This window comes from Nuphar pumila, chromosome 3 (genome assembly GCF_984573655.1).
Source record: "Nuphar pumila chromosome 3, dmNupPumi1.hap1.1, whole genome shotgun sequence".
NCBI lineage: Eukaryota > Viridiplantae > Streptophyta > Magnoliopsida > Nymphaeales > Nymphaeaceae > Nuphar > Nuphar pumila.
In genome coordinates, this window is record NC_143251.1 from 132,798,630 (window position 1) to 132,816,137 (window position 17,508).

The 17,508-nt window shown below is 39.4% G+C and overlaps 1 protein-coding gene and 1 pseudogene across 5 annotated transcripts in view; one reads left to right on the top strand and one right to left on the bottom strand.

The window, feature by feature from the left end:
- LOC149843893 (transferases/nucleotidyltransferase) overlaps positions 1-9,911 on the bottom strand; it is a 30,008-nt gene extending 20,097 nt beyond the window's left edge. For all 5 annotated transcript variants that reach the window (XR_016430931.1, XR_016430930.1, XR_016430932.1 and 2 more), the window contains exons 1-3: positions 9,741-9,911; positions 9,479-9,574; positions 9,046-9,123 (exon numbers count right to left, since the gene is read on the bottom strand). Coding sequence is in view for 2 of the 5 variants with exons in the window: in XM_090000140.1 (XP_089856266.1) it covers positions 9,046-9,123; positions 9,479-9,574; positions 9,741-9,815 (249 nt within the window). In the remaining 3 variants the exon portion in view is untranslated. The remainder of the gene's footprint in view (positions 1-9,045; positions 9,124-9,478; positions 9,575-9,740) is intronic.
- A 1,016-nt stretch (positions 9,912-10,927) lies between these two features.
- On the top strand, positions 10,928-16,003 carry LOC149843894 (glutamine synthetase cytosolic isozyme 2-like; annotated as a pseudogene).
- Positions 16,004-17,508: the final 1,505 nt, after the last annotated feature.

A 17,508-nucleotide genomic window follows, 5' to 3' on the forward strand; every position in this document is an offset into this window, starting at 1 on the left:
TTGATGAAGTAATTGATCTTAATGATTTTCTTTTTCATCATCAAATGTATCATTAGAAGGAATACTGGACTCAGCTAAATCCATGTTTGTTATGTTGAAATCATGCTCTCACTCGAAGTCACACTCTTCTGGGTTTATATCCCAAAATTTGAATGTTTCTTGTCTGCGTTACAAACCCAATTTGAAAATGTTAAATACAATACAAGTATATTTAAATGAAAAACTAAGAAATAATCAAATAAGTAAGAGCAAATTAGTACCTGTATTCATCATTGGTTCGAGAAAGTAATCGAAGATTTGAATGAACATATACTAAATCCTTTGCACACTTGCTGGTGAATTTGTTTCTCTTCATGTTGTGAATTTGAGAATATGTGCTCCAATTTCTTTCACAACAAGATGAACTAGCAGGCTGCGATAGCAATCTTAATGCAAGACATTGAAGAAGAGATGTTTCTGATCCAAATGTTGACCACCATGTGATAGGATCTATATTATCTTCTTCTCTCGCGAATAATGTCGGTCAATATAATCTCAAAGATGAAAATTTTTCAAACTCTTGTGTGACTTGATGTAGAAGCTATGTCACACGGACTCGACTAGGGAGGCGCCGCACCCGAGTTGACACGCCCTGACACGGGTGCGGACACGGATGCGGCTTCGAACACGGCCCAGACTCGGTCAACGCCGAGTCAGACTCGGTCAACGAGTTGAGGCCGAGTCCGTCCACATTTTGGACTCAGTCAACTTTGACCGAGTCCAAAAATATCCATTTTTAGGGCAAAAAAAATCATTATATATATATATATATATTAAAATATATAACCAGACTGTGCAATGCAGTTGCACAGTCACAGACTGTGCAACTGCAACTGCACAGTCACTGCATTGCACAGTCTGTGCAACTGTTAACGTATACAGCAAGATGGACATGTCCTATAGCCCATTAGGAGAAGTCTAATGGGCTACAGCAAGATGGACAGATGTACACAGTTGAAGTCTCCTAATGGGTTATGTTAGTCTACAGTTAACGTATGCAACATTCCCCTAATGGGCTATAGCCGACTTATTATATATATATATATATATATATATATATATATATATTTTTTTTTTTTTTAAATATATATATAACCGAGTCCCTGTGTCCAAAAATTTTTAAATTGCGTCGCACCCGCACCCATGTGACATAGTGTAGAAGATATGCTTCTGGAAAAAGTCTTGTCATACACATATTTCTATGTCTTGATAGCTTTGGGTCTAAATTTAGAGAGACACGACCAATACCACAAGCCCGACACTTATTTGCATAATATTTTGGATTAAGAGAATGTGCTAAGCAATGCAAAGGAGTGTTGCTCTTATCTCATCTTCTGGCTAAAATTGAATGAATATGATTAAAAAATTCTGAATCATCCAATGCAGGATTTTTTTCTTCATGCTTGAAAACTATAGCTTGTATTTTTTCAATCATATTATCCCATATTTCATAAACTCTGTGAAGCATGGGCTCATCCTTATCAACTTCTCTTAACATTTCCCAAATAGGTTGCGTAAATTGAATAAGTATACCATTTTGTCCCAAAACTCATCATCAAGAATGAATTTTTTAATTTCTTGAGCCTTGATATCATCATCAGCACGATAGAATGTCTAATTTTCATCAGTCACCATGTTAATCAAAGCATTCTTCACTCTTTTAATCATCTTCACCATCACAATGATGGATGCAAAACGTGTTTCAGCGACCTTCAACAATTTCATGTCAGAATGCCTATTAAATATAGCATTAGCATGATGATGGTTAACAACAAAATTCCTAATGCTTTTGACATTTCTTTCTAAATCTTAAATCCATGAACATAAAGCATATTCTTGTGAATTTTCTTCTTCTTGGGGGTTGCAGATGCTCTTTAGGGCCAGATTTAAGTTGTGTGCTACACAGAGAGTCCAAAAAAATGAGGGTACTCACTCTCCAAACTCAACATTACACTTTTACAAACTGGAGCGTTGTCTGTAATGATTTGTACCACTTTCTTATCACCCACTTCTTTTATGACTTCTATAAACAATCCCTTCATATATTCTGCATTTTTATATTCCCCAGATGCATCAACTGCTTTCAAGAATATTGGGTCACTAAGCGAACAAGCAATGAAATTGATCAATGGACGCCTTTGAATATTTGTCCATCCATCAGACACAATAGAAACTCCATTTTGCTCCCATGAATATTTTTTAATCTCCAACAACCTCTCCACATTTGCCCTCTCTTCTGCAAGAAGTGTGGTTCATATTTTTTCTGAACTTGGAGGCACATAGCCACTCAAATTACAATTTGCCAAGGATGTAACTAAATCCTTCCAATAAGGATTTCTAGCCGCATTAAATGGGAGTGAACTAGAATAAAAATACCTCCCAACTTTTCTATCTAATTATTATCTTCCATATGTATTGAATGTTGCTTGTATCGTTCATCTACCTCCTACATTGACTTTTCTTTTTTTTCAGCATCTTCTTGGTGGCTTGCAAATGGCACACTAACTGCACAAGAATCGGCCATTGCCTTTCTCTTCTCATATTCTTCTTGTATTTTCTTGTATTGTCTTCGCATTGCCTCATCAACTTTTCTGCATCCTGAAATGTCATGTCCTGGTATCTTCAACAAATGAGCATTCACTCTTGTGTAAGACCCAACAAAATCTCTTTCGCAGAGCTTGCATCGAAATCTCATGTTTTCACCACCTCCTTCTCCAGTTTTTGCAAGTTTATCTACATGTACCCATAGTGGCCCCACATCATCAATCCCACTACAACTATCAGCAAAACTAGTAGCAAAACTCACATGTTGGGATGAGGATGACGTAAGTCATTTTCCTTTATCCGTCATTTTAATCTTGAAAACACAAAAAAATACATTCAAAATTTCAAATCAATTATACAGACATTATCTTGATATAAAAATATATATAAAATCAGGAGCAAGGAGGGGGGATCTGCCCCTCCCCTGCCAAAAACAGGGAGGGACTCAGCCCCTCCCCTGAAATAAGAGAGAGCAGGGACGAAGAATCGACCCCCTCCCATGCTGAAAACAAAGGAAGCAAGGCGGGCTCAGCCCCTCCCCTGCCGACCTATGTCACAGGGATTCGGCTAGCAGGGTGCCGCACCCGCATCGACGCGACTCGACGCGGGTGCAGGTGCGGCCAACCCGACCCTGGGTGCGTTGACCGCACCCAGGGTCATTTCGGTCCATTTTTTGGATTTTTTTTTTAAATTGCCCTATGAAATGGGCTGCGGAACCCCCGCGCTAGGGGAAACCCCCAGACCCCCTTTCTATATATATATATATTACATTTTTGCCCCTGTCGCACCCCCGCACCCATGTGACATAGCTGCCGACCCAACAAGAGAGCGAGAGGGGGGGCTCGGCCCCTTCCCTGCCGACCCAACAAGAGAGCGAGAAGGGAAGGGGGGGGCTCAGCCCCTCCCCTGCCGACCCAACAAGAGAGTGAGAGGGGGGGGGGGGGGGCTCGGCCCCTCCCCTACCGACCCAACAAGAGAGCGAGAGGGCGCAGGGGAGGCTCGGCCCCTCCCCTACCGACACAAGAAAAGAGCGAGAGAGGGTACATACATGCGAAAGGAGAGGAGGAGCCTAGGAGGTGGCGTTGGGGCGTCGGGGCGGTGGTAGGAGAGAGCTCGAGCTGAGCAGGAGAGGAGAGATTAGGGCAAAAAATTTTTTTTGCCCTAATCCTCCTTTTCATCGGAGATTTTTTTTAACGTCGAAAAGTGGACAAAAATGACCCTCGGTGCGTTGACCGCACTCAGGGTCGTGTTGATTGCACCCAGTGCCGCACACGCACGTGCACTCGCGTCGCGTCGACGCGGGTGCGGCACCTGTTTTGCCGAGTCCCTGTGACTTAGGTTTTAGGTGTTATGACCTTCAAAATGATAAATTGTACGTCTCAAGAAATGTCACTTTTTTGAAAAATGAAAGTGGCTTTGAGAATGACAAAACCCTCCCCCATAATGCTGATTATTCCTTTTTATTTGAATTACTAAATAGGAATGAAGATTTCTTTAGTGGTGATGAGACAAATAATGAGAACATTGATAATGAAGATCCCCTGTCTGTTCAACCGGTAGAAGAAGCACTAAATGAACCAATTACATATTCACATAGAGATAGAAATATGTTTAGAAGTGCGATGGAAAGATATAGTGATTTTAGTGAGCCCTCTCAAGATAGCAACTTACGAAGAACTGAAAGACCTAAGAGAAACCCTTCTAGATTTATATCCTATGAATCTTTTTTCCCAAAACATAGGGCATGCCTTAGCACCATTCACTCGTATGAAGAACCTAGAAACTTCGAAGAAGCTAAAGAAAGATTAAAATGGATAGATGCAATGAATAATGAACTTAGTGCCCTTAATAGAGCCAAAACTTAGGAATTTCAGAGTCTTCCAGAAGAAAAAAAGGCAATAGGATGTAGATGGGTCGTTAAGGTTAAGACCAAGAGTGATGGGACTCTTGAGAGATATAAGGCCCGGCTTGTAGCAAAAGGTTATAACCAAGAATATGGTATTGATTACGAAGAAACCTTTGCTCTTGTGGCAAGAATGGTCATTGTGAGATGTTTAATCACTACTACATCAATTAAAAAATAAAACATATATCAAATGAACGTTAAAAATGTCTTTCTGAATAGGGACCTAAACGAAGAAGTCTACATGGAGCCCCCTGGCATGAATATACCAAAGGGTAAAGTTCTTCGGCTTAGAAAAGCCTTGTATGGTTTAAAACAAGCCCCAAAGGCTTGGTACGATCGATTTAATGAGGTAATGGTTGAAACTGGATTCAATTCTTGTTATATTGACACTGCTCTCTTTGTCAAAAAGTATGATGCAGGAATTGTAATTTTGTTGTTATATGTTGATAATATGCTAATAACAGGCAGTGATATGTGATACTAAGGGAATCAGAAATATCAAATCCACTCTAAAAGAAAGGTTTGAAATGTCAGACTTAGGGTATCTAACATATTTTTTGGGTATTGAGGTTGCTTACTCTCATAGAGGTTATTTTTTGTCTCAAACTAAACTGGCTTGCGAGATTCTTGACAGGTATGACATTACAGATGAAAAAATTTGTGAGACCCTTGAAGTTGTGGGCTCAAAAATGAAGGGTGATGATGGAATTTCTTTGAAAAATCCTACTCCCTATCGGCAGCTTGTGAGATCACTTATGTATCTTAGTATCACACGGCAAGACATATCTCATGTTGTTCATACTGTAAGTCAATTTCAGCATGCTCCCACTTCAGTTCATATGAGTGGTGTACTTCGTATTGTCAGATACATGAAGAGCACAATAAATAAGGGAGTATTTTTTTCTCGTCTTCTAATTTAGAATTGATTGCATATACTGACTCTGATTTGAGAGGTGACCCAAATAACTGTCACTCCACCACTGGTTTTTGTATTTTTTTAGGTGAATCACTGATCTCATGGAGATGCAAGAAACAATAGAAGGTGTCTCTTTCATCGACAGAAGCAGAATATTGAGTCATGGCTTCCACGACTATGGAGATTGTGTGGATTCATCAATTGTTGCAGGATATGAGAAACTGATCCAAAGACCTACACGATTGTATTGTGATAATAAAAGTCCAATCTATATTGCTAAAAATCACACTTTTCATAAGCGTACCAAGCACATTGAGATGGACTGTCACTATGTCAGAGAAGCCTACTTACAAAAAATCATAGACCTCCCTTATGTGACTTTAGAATACCAGTTGGCAGACCTTTTCACAAAGGCGCTATGTTACCCTAGATTTAATTTTCTTCTTGGCAAACTTTCGGTCATCACGCCCTAAGTTTGAAGGGGGTGTTAAATTGTATCAACTCATGTAAACATATATATATATATATTCTTTATGTAGCCCCAGGGACATTTCTGTTATTTCCCATTTTACGCATATTCACACTTGTGAATGTGCATGTAATTTTTCTTCTTTCTTCTTTCTTCTTTCTTCTTTCTTCTTTCTTCTTTCTTCTTCTTTTTTTCTCTTTTCCTTTTTCTCTTTTCTTTTCTTTCTTTATTTTTCTTTTTCCTTTTTCTTTCTACCTTTTTGACTAAAAGTCAAAGGAGGGGGAGACGTTGGACCCCCCTCCAACGGTTAGATTTCTAACCATTGGAGGGGCTCCAACGCCTAGTAGGAGCCCCTCCTTTTGGTCTCCGCTTGTATTATAAATAAGGGTGTATCCCCAGTATTGTAACTCATTCTTTTGGGAGCCTTTGTGCTCACCTTTGCTCACTAGATTCAATCTTTTGCATTTCAAGTGTTCTCTTTGTACTTTTGTGTACTTTATTCAAGTGTTCTTGGTGTGTCTTTGTACACGTATCCCTTCGTGGAGCTTGTGCTTATAGTGCACATCTTTAAAGATATTTTACAGAGGTTATGCTCAAGAATGCTACAATAGGCCCACATGTGTGCAAGTAAGAAACCAATGCTTTCACCTTGTATACATGATACGTGTATCTGCAATAGCACTAAAATGACTAAATACCTATAATCCTAAAATTTTACTAAATAATCTCTAATAACAATATCAGTATAGAGGGTTTAGTGAGAATCTATGTCACATGGGTGCGGGTGCGGCACAATTTCAAAAATTTTGGATACGAAGACTCGGCTATATATATATATATATATATATATATATATATATATATATATATATATATATATATATATATATATATATATATATATATAACAATAATAAGTCGGCTATAGCCCATTAGGGGAATGCTGCATACGTTAATTGTAGACTAACATAACCCATTAGGAGACTTCAACTGTGTACATATGTCCATCTTGTTGTAGCCCATTAGACTTCTCCTAATGGGCTATAGGACATGTCCATCTTGCTGTATACGTTAACAGTTGCACAGACTGTGCAATGCAGTGACTATGCAGTTGCAGTTGCACAGTCTGTGACTATGCAGTTGCAGTTGCAGTTGCAGTTGCACAGTCTGGTTATATATTTTTTTAAAATATATATATAATGATTTTTTTGTTTTTTGCCCTAAAAATAGACATTTATGAACTCGGTCAAAGTTGACCGAGTCCAAAATGTGGACGGACTCAATCTCGACTCGTTGACCGAGTCCAGGCCGTGTCCGAAGCCGCACCCGTGTCCGCACCTGTGTCGGGGCGTGTCGACTCGGGTGCGGCGCCTCCCTAGCCGAGTCCATGTGACATAGGTGAGAATGCATATGTAGATAACCAAAACATGGTTCAGCATGATCCATGAGAAATGGATTCAATGCTGGAAGACCTGAAAAGGATACAAATGTGAATGACCACTTAAGAAACCAGCATCACAATCTCTTTCTTCCACAAAACCTTAATTCTTGATCCCTAGGACTCAAAGCAGAGACCACTCACCACCAAGAGCATAAATACCCTCATGTTTTTGGAATGAGGCACGACATGGGTACGGGAGCATGGTAGAAGTACCCATGTTACATAGGATGCAATATCATGTCTACACGAAGGCAGAGAATCAGCAACTTTATTAGTAACTTAAGAAATAATTTTCCAGGCAATATTGTCCGACATATCAAATTTGAAATGGTGCAATATGAAGACGATCATATGATCCCAGTTCTTACTCATCTGGTTGCATGTAAGTCTATGAATCCATTTTGCCATCTAAATTGTTCTAAGTTGTCCAAGGTTAGGCAATCATGGAAACCCTATCCTCCCTAAACCCAATATCTCTTCCCCCCATTCCTGCAACATGATCTTGATTACCTGCACCTATGCATCAAGAAGGCTGGGTGGACCCAAGCAGTCTAAGGACCCCACATAGAACAATCTTAATGCATAGTGAAAAAACAACAAAGGAAATATGCTTCGAATAGATGAAGTCATCTCTCCATCATTATTCAATCTCTATTCTCTCCAGTGCCACAAAGATTAGAACAGGAAATCAACTGTTCAACTCCACAAAAAAGGAATATTCCTCCTATTTACTCTAAGAAATGACCAGTTTACATATATCCAATATCTTCAAATATGTGCATATTTCATAGAAAGAGAAACTTTCTCTAATGCAATGTTTGTCATACAAAATTTAATTTGAATAAAAAGACTTCTGAAAAAGATGAGTACCAAGTACCAACTAATTCAATGGGAATTCAATGCTTGATAGAAATGCTTATATGTTTATCAGGTTATTAAAGGAATTATGGAAACTCAAAGAGGGTATCTGCATTTATCAAAAAGACATGTTAAATGAATGTTTCATAGTAACAACAAACAACAACAACAACAACTACGCCTTCATCCCAAAACAATTGGGGTCGGCGATATGAACCAAAAAAGAAAGTCATTTTGGGTCTTCCACATGAATCCTTCTCCTCCAATCATTTCTATCCAATGCCATGTCCTCGGTGAGGTTCAAAGCATTCATATCCTTTCCTATCACCTCCATCCATATCTTCCTAGGCCTACCCCGACCTCTTTTAACTAATATATTTTCCCATTTCTCCATCCTTCTAACTGGAGCATCATTAGGCCTTCGCCGAATATGTCCAAACCACCGTAAACGATTCTCTCTCATCTTATTTTCAATGGGTGCAACGCCTACCTTCTTACGTATCTCCTTGTTCTGAATCTTATCTTTTATTGTATTTCCACACATCCATCTCAGCATACGCATCTCAGCTATTGGATAGAAATGAATGTTTCATAGTAACATGGAACAAAATTTCTTAAATACAGAAACAAAAGATATTGGTAATAACACGTTGAAAACAATAATTCAGGTACAAAATGGTGACCACTCACGATATTAAAGAATTCCCTTCATGTCATGAAAAAATGTGAAAGCTAGAGAAGGTGTCGAATTAAAAAGATTAATTAAAAACGAAATCCTAAATAATATTGGTTATTCTATCTTTTAGGTAAAATTATATACTAAACCAATGATGTCAGACAACAGCAAAAGTGGACTACTCAGCGAACCAAACCTCAACATTGAGGCGATCTGTGTAGGAGCCGGATATCCATCCCCCCACTTTAAGGGCAGCATCTTCCCCTTCTACCACCTAAAAAGGAAAAAAACTAAAAATATATCAATCTCTAGCGTACAAACATTTCAGTATATAAGAAAAAGCATATTATTCTGATTCAATATGAAAATTAGCTCGAATGATTTGTCCGATTAACTCAAAAAAAGTTGAAAGTTGACAGTCAACAAAACAACAATTCCTACAAAACGAAATAGAATTACAACACAAAATTGAAAGGAAAGGGAATTTTCAAAGAACAACAAAAAAGGGGGAAATCAATCAATAATAACAACAATTCTGATACTAAACCAAATGCAATTCATATAATTCCCAACGGAAGCAATAAACTAGGGAAAATACGGAAAATAATAAAAGGAGAAGCGATTCGAACCACGATGAGATCCTTGAGATTGCTCGCTTCCAGCAGCTCGAGGACGAAAGAGAGCACCGGGCGGTTCGCGACGGGAAGCAATGCCTTCGGGACGTCCTGAATCGTAGATTATCGTTAACGATCGGATAGAAACAAGAGAGGAGAAGAAACGCAGAGACTAGCGATTCGTTTTCTAGGGATAAACGCTGATCGATCAGAGCTCGCAGAGCGAAAAAATAGGGAAAATGAGAAAAAAAAAGGGAAGGATCGAGGATGGATATACCTTGGAGACGAGAGGAGAGAGTTCCTTCGAGTCGCCTCCAGCGAGAACCACCACCTGAAAACCCATGGCCCCCATTTTCCTTCCCTCCGGTCACTTTCTCCCATCCTCCCTCATCTCTTTTATACCACAGTGTTTCAGGTTTGGACCGAACCCACCTGTCTCCGAATCCGTATGCAGACATGCGTGATGCAAGATGTAAACGGTTCAAATTCGGATTGGATGTGGCCAATACCATATTCGACTAACCCGATTCAGATTTGGATTCGGATGGTGAACAGCTCATACCAGATCCGCTTTTTAAAATGTAAACGAATTCGGATATTAGTCAAATTCATATATTTGTCGGATTCGGTAAAAAAAATCAAAACCGTATTCACATCCAATTATAGTCGGATATAGTTTTGGCTTACCAAATGCAACTAAACCGAATCAAATTTGATCGAATATCGGATAAAATCCGATTCCGGTGAGTCGGTAGGAATCAAAACGGTTTGGATCAGGCAGGATCATGATAGATCCGTGAACCTAACAATCCAATATGTTCCCCAGCGGCCAGTACAGTAGGGGCGCCGACCCGGTCATGAAATAGATCGAATTCACGTTATTGGATCCAGATAATCCGTAAACAAATCTGGATCGCATTGAAGAAAAAAAAAAGCATCAGGTTTATTTGGATCCAGGTCAAAACCAGATAAATAAATAGGTTCAAGCCGGTCTGACCCAACCCATTTTTGTCTATTTCATATGGAAACTAATATACTGGACCCATTTTCTGAGATACAGTATCAGAGATGTTCAGGTCATATCCGGATCCATAATTCTATCATGTATTCCGAATTGGATCCAGTTCTGAAAGTGAACCCATTCATTATCCAGTGTCTCGTCAACCCTGATCTAAATTGCAACCCTACTTTGCTGGCATTGTTTCATGCTTGATTGGATCAAGCATGAAGCATGCTCTCCTGGATTAACCAAATTAATTCAACATATGGAGTGACAATAAAAACTGATGGAATAAGAGTTCGGCCCGAATATTGGGCAGAAAGTCCGAAGTCTGAACTCGAATATTCCTGATGCAAACTAAATCAGAGGTTGTAGACCTAAATCCGGAACTTGATTTTGAACTATCATGCTCGATCCGATGAAAGAAAGATTGAAAACAAGGGTTTTGCATGTAAAACGTATCAATGGGTAAGATTTAATTCGGATCTGATAAAAAGTACAATCCGAATTACAACCCAAATCTGAAATGCTCGATCTTGAAAGTTTAGATCTATAAGGATGCGTTAGGTTCAGATAGGTTGCAAGCAGGGTCAGAGCTTCGAACCGGTTATGAGATGGATCCAGTTCATGTTATTCCATACAGATAATCACATATGAATCCAGGTCAGATTTGGAACAAATAATGTCGAGCTTGTTTGGATCCAAGACAAAGCTGGATAAATAATTAGGTTAGAGCCAGGTTGGAATCGGGTCTGATGAAACCCATTTTGTCTATTTCATATGAAAACTAATATACTTGACCCATTTTCTAAGAATCCAGTATCAGAGATGTTCAGATCAGATCCAGATCCTGAATTCTGCCATGTGTTCTGAGTTGGATCCGGATCTAAAAGTGAACCCATTTATCATCCGGTGCCAGATCAACCCTGACCATTTGCAACCTTATGAATCTCGGAGATTCAACCAAATCCAATCACTTTGCACCACGTACAACGACCAATTCTTGTGCCCCATATGATATGTAGGAGCTAAGTTTCAAAAGGATCGGATTTGATTGGAATTCGATCTGGACCCAAAAATATTTTCTAATATATGGATTTTAATACTCAATGGAGATGTGCGATTTCATCAGAATCGGGCTAATTAACGTTGGACATTTTCCGATTCAGATTTTTTTATGGCCAGGAATCGTCGTTGAGAACCGGGTCTCTTAATGGGCCCACCCCAGCAAAGTAAACCCTAGGTGGGGTCACCAACACCCAAGCCCTTACGGGTTCCACTAGTTAAAGGCACCTGCACACCTGGTGGAAGTAGGGGTGGCAATCGGGTCGGGTTGGCTGGTCGGGTCGGCGGGTCAACATACCTCAACACGAACCCGACCCATTTATTAAACGGGTAACCCGACATGACACGATTAACCCGTTTAATAAATGGGTCGGGTCGAGCCGGGTAAACGGGTTGGCGGGTCAGGTACGAGTAAATGGGTAAACGGGTTGGCGGGCGGGTAAGGTAAACGGGTTGGCGGGTCAAGTTCGGGTAAACGGGTTGACCCGCCCACCTAACCTGTTTATTAAACGGGTCAGCTGGGTTGGCGGGTTGGCATACCCCTAACACGAACCCAACCCATTTAATAAACGGGTTAGACGGGTCGACCAGTTTACGACACGAACCCGGCTAAGAAGCGGGTTGGCGGGTCGTATCAGATTCACTACAAGAAAAACCTCAATTAGCAACGAAAAAAATCTGTCGCAAATTTGCGATAGACTAGCAAGAGAAAACTATTTGTCGCTAACCTTCGAAATATTTGGGACATTAGCGACGGAAAACTTTTTATCATAAAATTCGTCACTAATTAGCGACGGATTTGCAACAAAAAATATCTGTGGCAAGAACCGTCGTAATTTAGCTACTAATAAGCGACAGAAATATTTTGTCGCAAAATTCATCGCTAATTAGCGACGAATTTTGCGACGGAACGTCGCTTGTTAATTCCGTCGCTAATTTTTTATTAAATTAGGGCGCTAAATTCTCCCTCCTTCTCTCTCGTTATAGAGTTGCTTAGGGTGCTTCGCCTCCCTCCTCCCCCAGGTCGACTCCGTCGTCGTTCGCGTCATCTCCGGCGATGGCGACGACCCCTCCGTCGGCGGCGGCACCAAGCCGGGCGGCGTCCTAGCCCACCTCGCCTCTCTGTCTGCCGTACCCAAATCACCCATTTTCATCTTTGAAATTGTGCTCTCATTCTTGCGCATGTCACACACAATTAGTGTAGTGGGATGTCCTCTTGGCTATCAATAGGATCTGTGGAACCTGAATGTTTGAAATGGTAGATAAAAGGATTTTTTGGCCCAAATCAAACTGAGATGCATATGTTAGTGAGTATGAAATGTGCAAGTTTGGTGACATACTGAACTAAGCTTGAAACTAAAGTAGGCTTTTTCATCTTTTCCAAGCACATGCAACAACTTCAGTTGCCTGGGCCCTAGCAACCATAATGTATTTATGAAAACGAAGTTTTGTTTCTTCCTTTCCTCACAATGTGAAAAGAAAAGGAACATGATTTTAAGTGGTCTATTTTCTTCTTCCAAAAAGGTTGCAGTTACCCTTTCCTTCTTCCTGTTTTCATTTTTTTATGTACTATGACCTGAAAAAAAAAAACTAAATTTGGTTTCATGGAATTGTGTAAATGTGGTTTAGTCATGGTGGTTGTTTATAGTGCTCGTTGTATTTGGTCTACAGTAGCATGCACCTGCTGGAGGAGGATGGAAAGAAATCCTAAGCAGATTTTATTTTGACAGTGGGAGTTCCAAGTTGTCAGCGGCCTTGCCGCACCCTCCCTCTCTGATGGGTAGTTGGACCCTATTACTGTGCTACTGGAGCTAACAAAGCTTTTGGTCGTGACATTGTCGACTCACATTACAAAGCATGCCTTTATGCTGGAGTCAACATTAGTGGCATTAATGGTGAAGTTATGCCTGGACAGGTCAATCTCTATCTCTACATGATTTATCTAGTTTGCTCTAAAGTTTGTTCCATCACGACTCTTAAATCTCAAATAGTTGCTTACTCTGTTCCTGCTTCCCTAGTTCTGTTTTTCATTTTCAGATTTGTGCTTTTGTATTAACAGTGGGAGTTTCAAGTTGGTCCTGCTGTTGGTATTTCTGCTGGAGATGAGCTATGGGTTGCTCGCTACATTTTTGAGGTATCCAGAATTGCTTTTGTGATTAAGTTATGGGTTTTTCATTTTTTTTATTTCTGATGTTCATATTTTCTTCTGCAATGTGCTTATGCATGCTCTTTTTCTTTGATAAAATAGAGGATCACAGAAATTGCTGGAGTTGTTCTCTCCTTTGACCCGAAACCTATTCCGGTAATTCAAATATCCCTTGTCTGTTTGCATTGATTGTTTTGTTTCTTTTTGGTTTGCTATCAAACATACATAGGGTAATCACAAAATGAAATTGTAAAACTGTCTCATATTGGTGCATAGATATTTGCATTACTTGTTTCTTTTAAGCATTCTACTGATTGTGTCGATTAATCACAACTTTTGATTTTAGATCTTTCATTTTTGTATTTTCTCTACATTAACTGAAATGTAAAGTTTTTTTGTTTTTTGATTTCTGGGATTTTGTTGATGTGAAAGAGATAGCATTGTTGTATAAACATTTGCTATTTTAGTTTTCATTCATCAATAGTTATGTTAAATTCTCTCTTTGATGAAAAACAGGGTGACTGAAACGGTGTTGGTGCTCATACCAACTACAGGTGAGTTTTTTCTCACTCATCATACAAAAGCTATGACTCCATTTTATGCCTAGTCATGAGTTCCATCTTATCAATGTTGTGTTTGGTGTCCAAATATTCATAATTCTCAACTATCCAATTCTTGTATTTGGCAGCCTTTCGCCATATTGTGCAATACTCTCTTTATATTTTTACTTGCTTTCACAAGAAAATAAAGTGCTCTCTTTTTTCTCAATATCATTCAAAATGATATGATTATCTGTTTTCTTAGTACAAAGTCAATGAGAAGCGATGGTGGAATCGATATCATCAAGGAGGCTATTAGGAAACTAGGCTTGAGACACAAGGAGCACATTAATTTCTGCCTATGGTGAGGGTAATGAAAGGCGACTGACAGGGTGCCATGAGACAGCAGATATCAACACTTTCTCATGGGTAAGCAACTGAGCGCGCGCGCACGTGCGCGCATGTGTGTGTGTGTGTGTGTGTGTGTGTGTGCAATTAAAAAAAGTTGGTTGCTGATTCATTATCGACTAGAAGCTTTCATTCTTATCTTTTTTTTTGTCTGTTGATTTATCAACTAATTGAACATTTTCCTCCCTTTTTGTTTTTTTTTCTTTAATTGTAGGGTGTTGCAAATCGTGGTGCCTCCATCTGTGTTGGTCGTGACACTGAAAAAGCATGAAAAGGTGAGGTCTTTTGAAGCACACACACACATTTTCTGGTGTTAGTTAATGCATCGATAAATATGCTTTGGTTAGAGAGGTGCCTTTGGTTGAAAGCTTATGTTTGCTCTGATTTCAACTCCTGCCACCTTGTGTTAGGTATCTTAGAAAGTTAAGTTTAGCATGCTTGAAGAGGCTAGGAATTCTCGATAGATATTTGCGCAAGTTGTACATGTCAAGCTAAGGGAAAGACTGTCACCATGTGCTGTTCATGGTAGGGCCACTGCTTTGGTAGCCTCTTGTGGCCCACAGGCCCACCATCTCACCAAGCATGTGCATCCTCTGTTACTACTTGATGCATTACAGGCCAATTAAGACATTGCTAATGGATGACATGATGATGAATCCAAGAGAATAACATAGTTTTTCTTAGAAAATTGTGCTTTATTTAATTATTTATGTAGGTCTATTGATCTCAAGTTCTTACAGTCTTAACTAATGTTGGTAACCTCTTGTAGCCCATAGGCCCACCATCTCACCAAGCATGCATGGTTGTGCAATTTGTTTTCTAACATGCATGGTTGCCCAAGGTATTATTTTCCATTTCTTTTTTCTTTATTTTTCTTGAGTCTGTATGGGTTGGTTTCAGAATTAAGAAATGTTAACATGTATACATACATAATTGTTTTTCCTTTCTTTCAAGATGTAGTTCTGTTCCAAAAGGAGCATGGTGGGTCACTTCTTCTCTTAATCTTGTAGTGACTTAGTTTCCATCTTATACACAACTCATCCTTTTGGTAGTCTTGTGTTTAAGTGTTGAGATTCTCCAATAGCTACATTTATTAGTTTGAGTCTGTGCCCAAAATTATAAGCCTTCAAGAAGATGGCGAATGTGATGATCTTTTCTAAAACAAAAACAAAAAACTGAAAATTTGTATCATTCCCATGAATCTCCTGCCAGCACCTGTTCTCTTCTGTATGTGTCTTTAATAATTTGAAACAGTTATCCAAGTTGTACACTTGGCCAATTTGCTGATTTTTTGCATTGGTGCCAGATCATTTCAAGGGAAGAGATTGAGTGGAGACATCCCATCTGTGATTGCCTTGATGCAAGCTCTTGTTGTTCTGTGAGCACCTCTGTCATAAACTTGTGAAATTTTTACTTGCTTGATAAGATAGCATGCAACTCATATAGAGGATAGCCTTCATAGTTTTCAATTAAAGGCATGAAAGATTGAGTTTTCAGTCGTTAAATGTTTACTATTTTGAGTACAAGAAAGTACAACCTCAGATATCAAATGCCATTTTTTTAGTGAAACTTTGTTGTGTTGAAAGGTTTCTTTCTTTTTTTTTTTTTTTTTTGTACCTTGACTATATGATGGATGACAACCTTGAAATAACTTGCTGTTTTTTTTTTTGTTTCAGAGACTTGAGCTGCAACCTTTTGACTGATCCTATACCCCCACTATTGGAAAATTTGACTTACACAGAGAAACTGTAAGTTGATGTTTCTAATCAGAGTCAGACTTGGCATCCTATTTTAGATTTAGATTGATTGTTATTGTCTAGAGGGTAATTAAGGTTTTTTTTTTCTTTTCATTTTTGCTTCAAAATTTTGTATATTTTTGTTGCCAACAGAGAGGTATTATGCTGAGTGTACCTTAAGAAATTCCATGGAATTGAGAATGAGCTTCTTGGATATTTTGTTTGCCTTTTTTTTTATGACAATTCTCATTTTTAAGTGGAGCAACAAGTGAATGGCATATTCTTGAATTTCTTTGGGTTTAATGGGACTGCTGGTGTTTGGAGAAGAAAGGCCTTGGAAGAGTCTGGTGGATGGCTCTAGAGGACCACAATAGGGGACTCGTGATGACTTGTGGAGCCTGATTCAGAGTTTTTTTTTCTTACAGGAGGGGATCCGAGTGTTTCCCCCGGCACAGGTCCCGCTGCGCGGTCAGTGAGCGGGGGTCCACATTTGATTAAAAAATTCAAGGCGTGTACGCCTCGGCTTGAGGCGCGCCTCGCCTCAAGGTGTATGAGGCGCACGCCTCGGGGCTCTTTTTATTAATTTTTTTATAAAAAATTTTGCGACAGATTAGCGACGGATAATATCCGTCGGTAATATTCTGTGATGAATTTTAGATGGTTTGCGACGGATTATATTTCGTCGCTATTTTAGCGACGGAATATAATCCGACGCAAACCCAAATAAGTGCTTATTTAGCGACAAACTCGCGACAGATCATGTTTGTCGCTAATCTGTCGCATATTAGCAACAAATAAATTCTGTCGCTAATTAGCGACTAGGATTATGCGACTGACGCTATCCGTCGCTAATCCACAGTTTTCTTGTAGTGATTTTGCCACCCCTAGGTGGAAGTCAAACCAGGGACGAAGGTGTCAACACCTTCTCCCCAGGCTTGCTGCCACTCAAGCGACCCTGGCAGCATTTTTTGTAGCTGTTTATAAATTTATACATGTAAGAATGATTTTTCCAACCATTTTCTTACTGGGGGCAGTATCACCATATTAGATTCAGATATGATTCAACTCTAACTCACCATATCTCATTTCAGTTTGGGTCCAAGTCCATATCGACTAATCCGATCTGTTCACACCCATCATAGGAGAGGAAG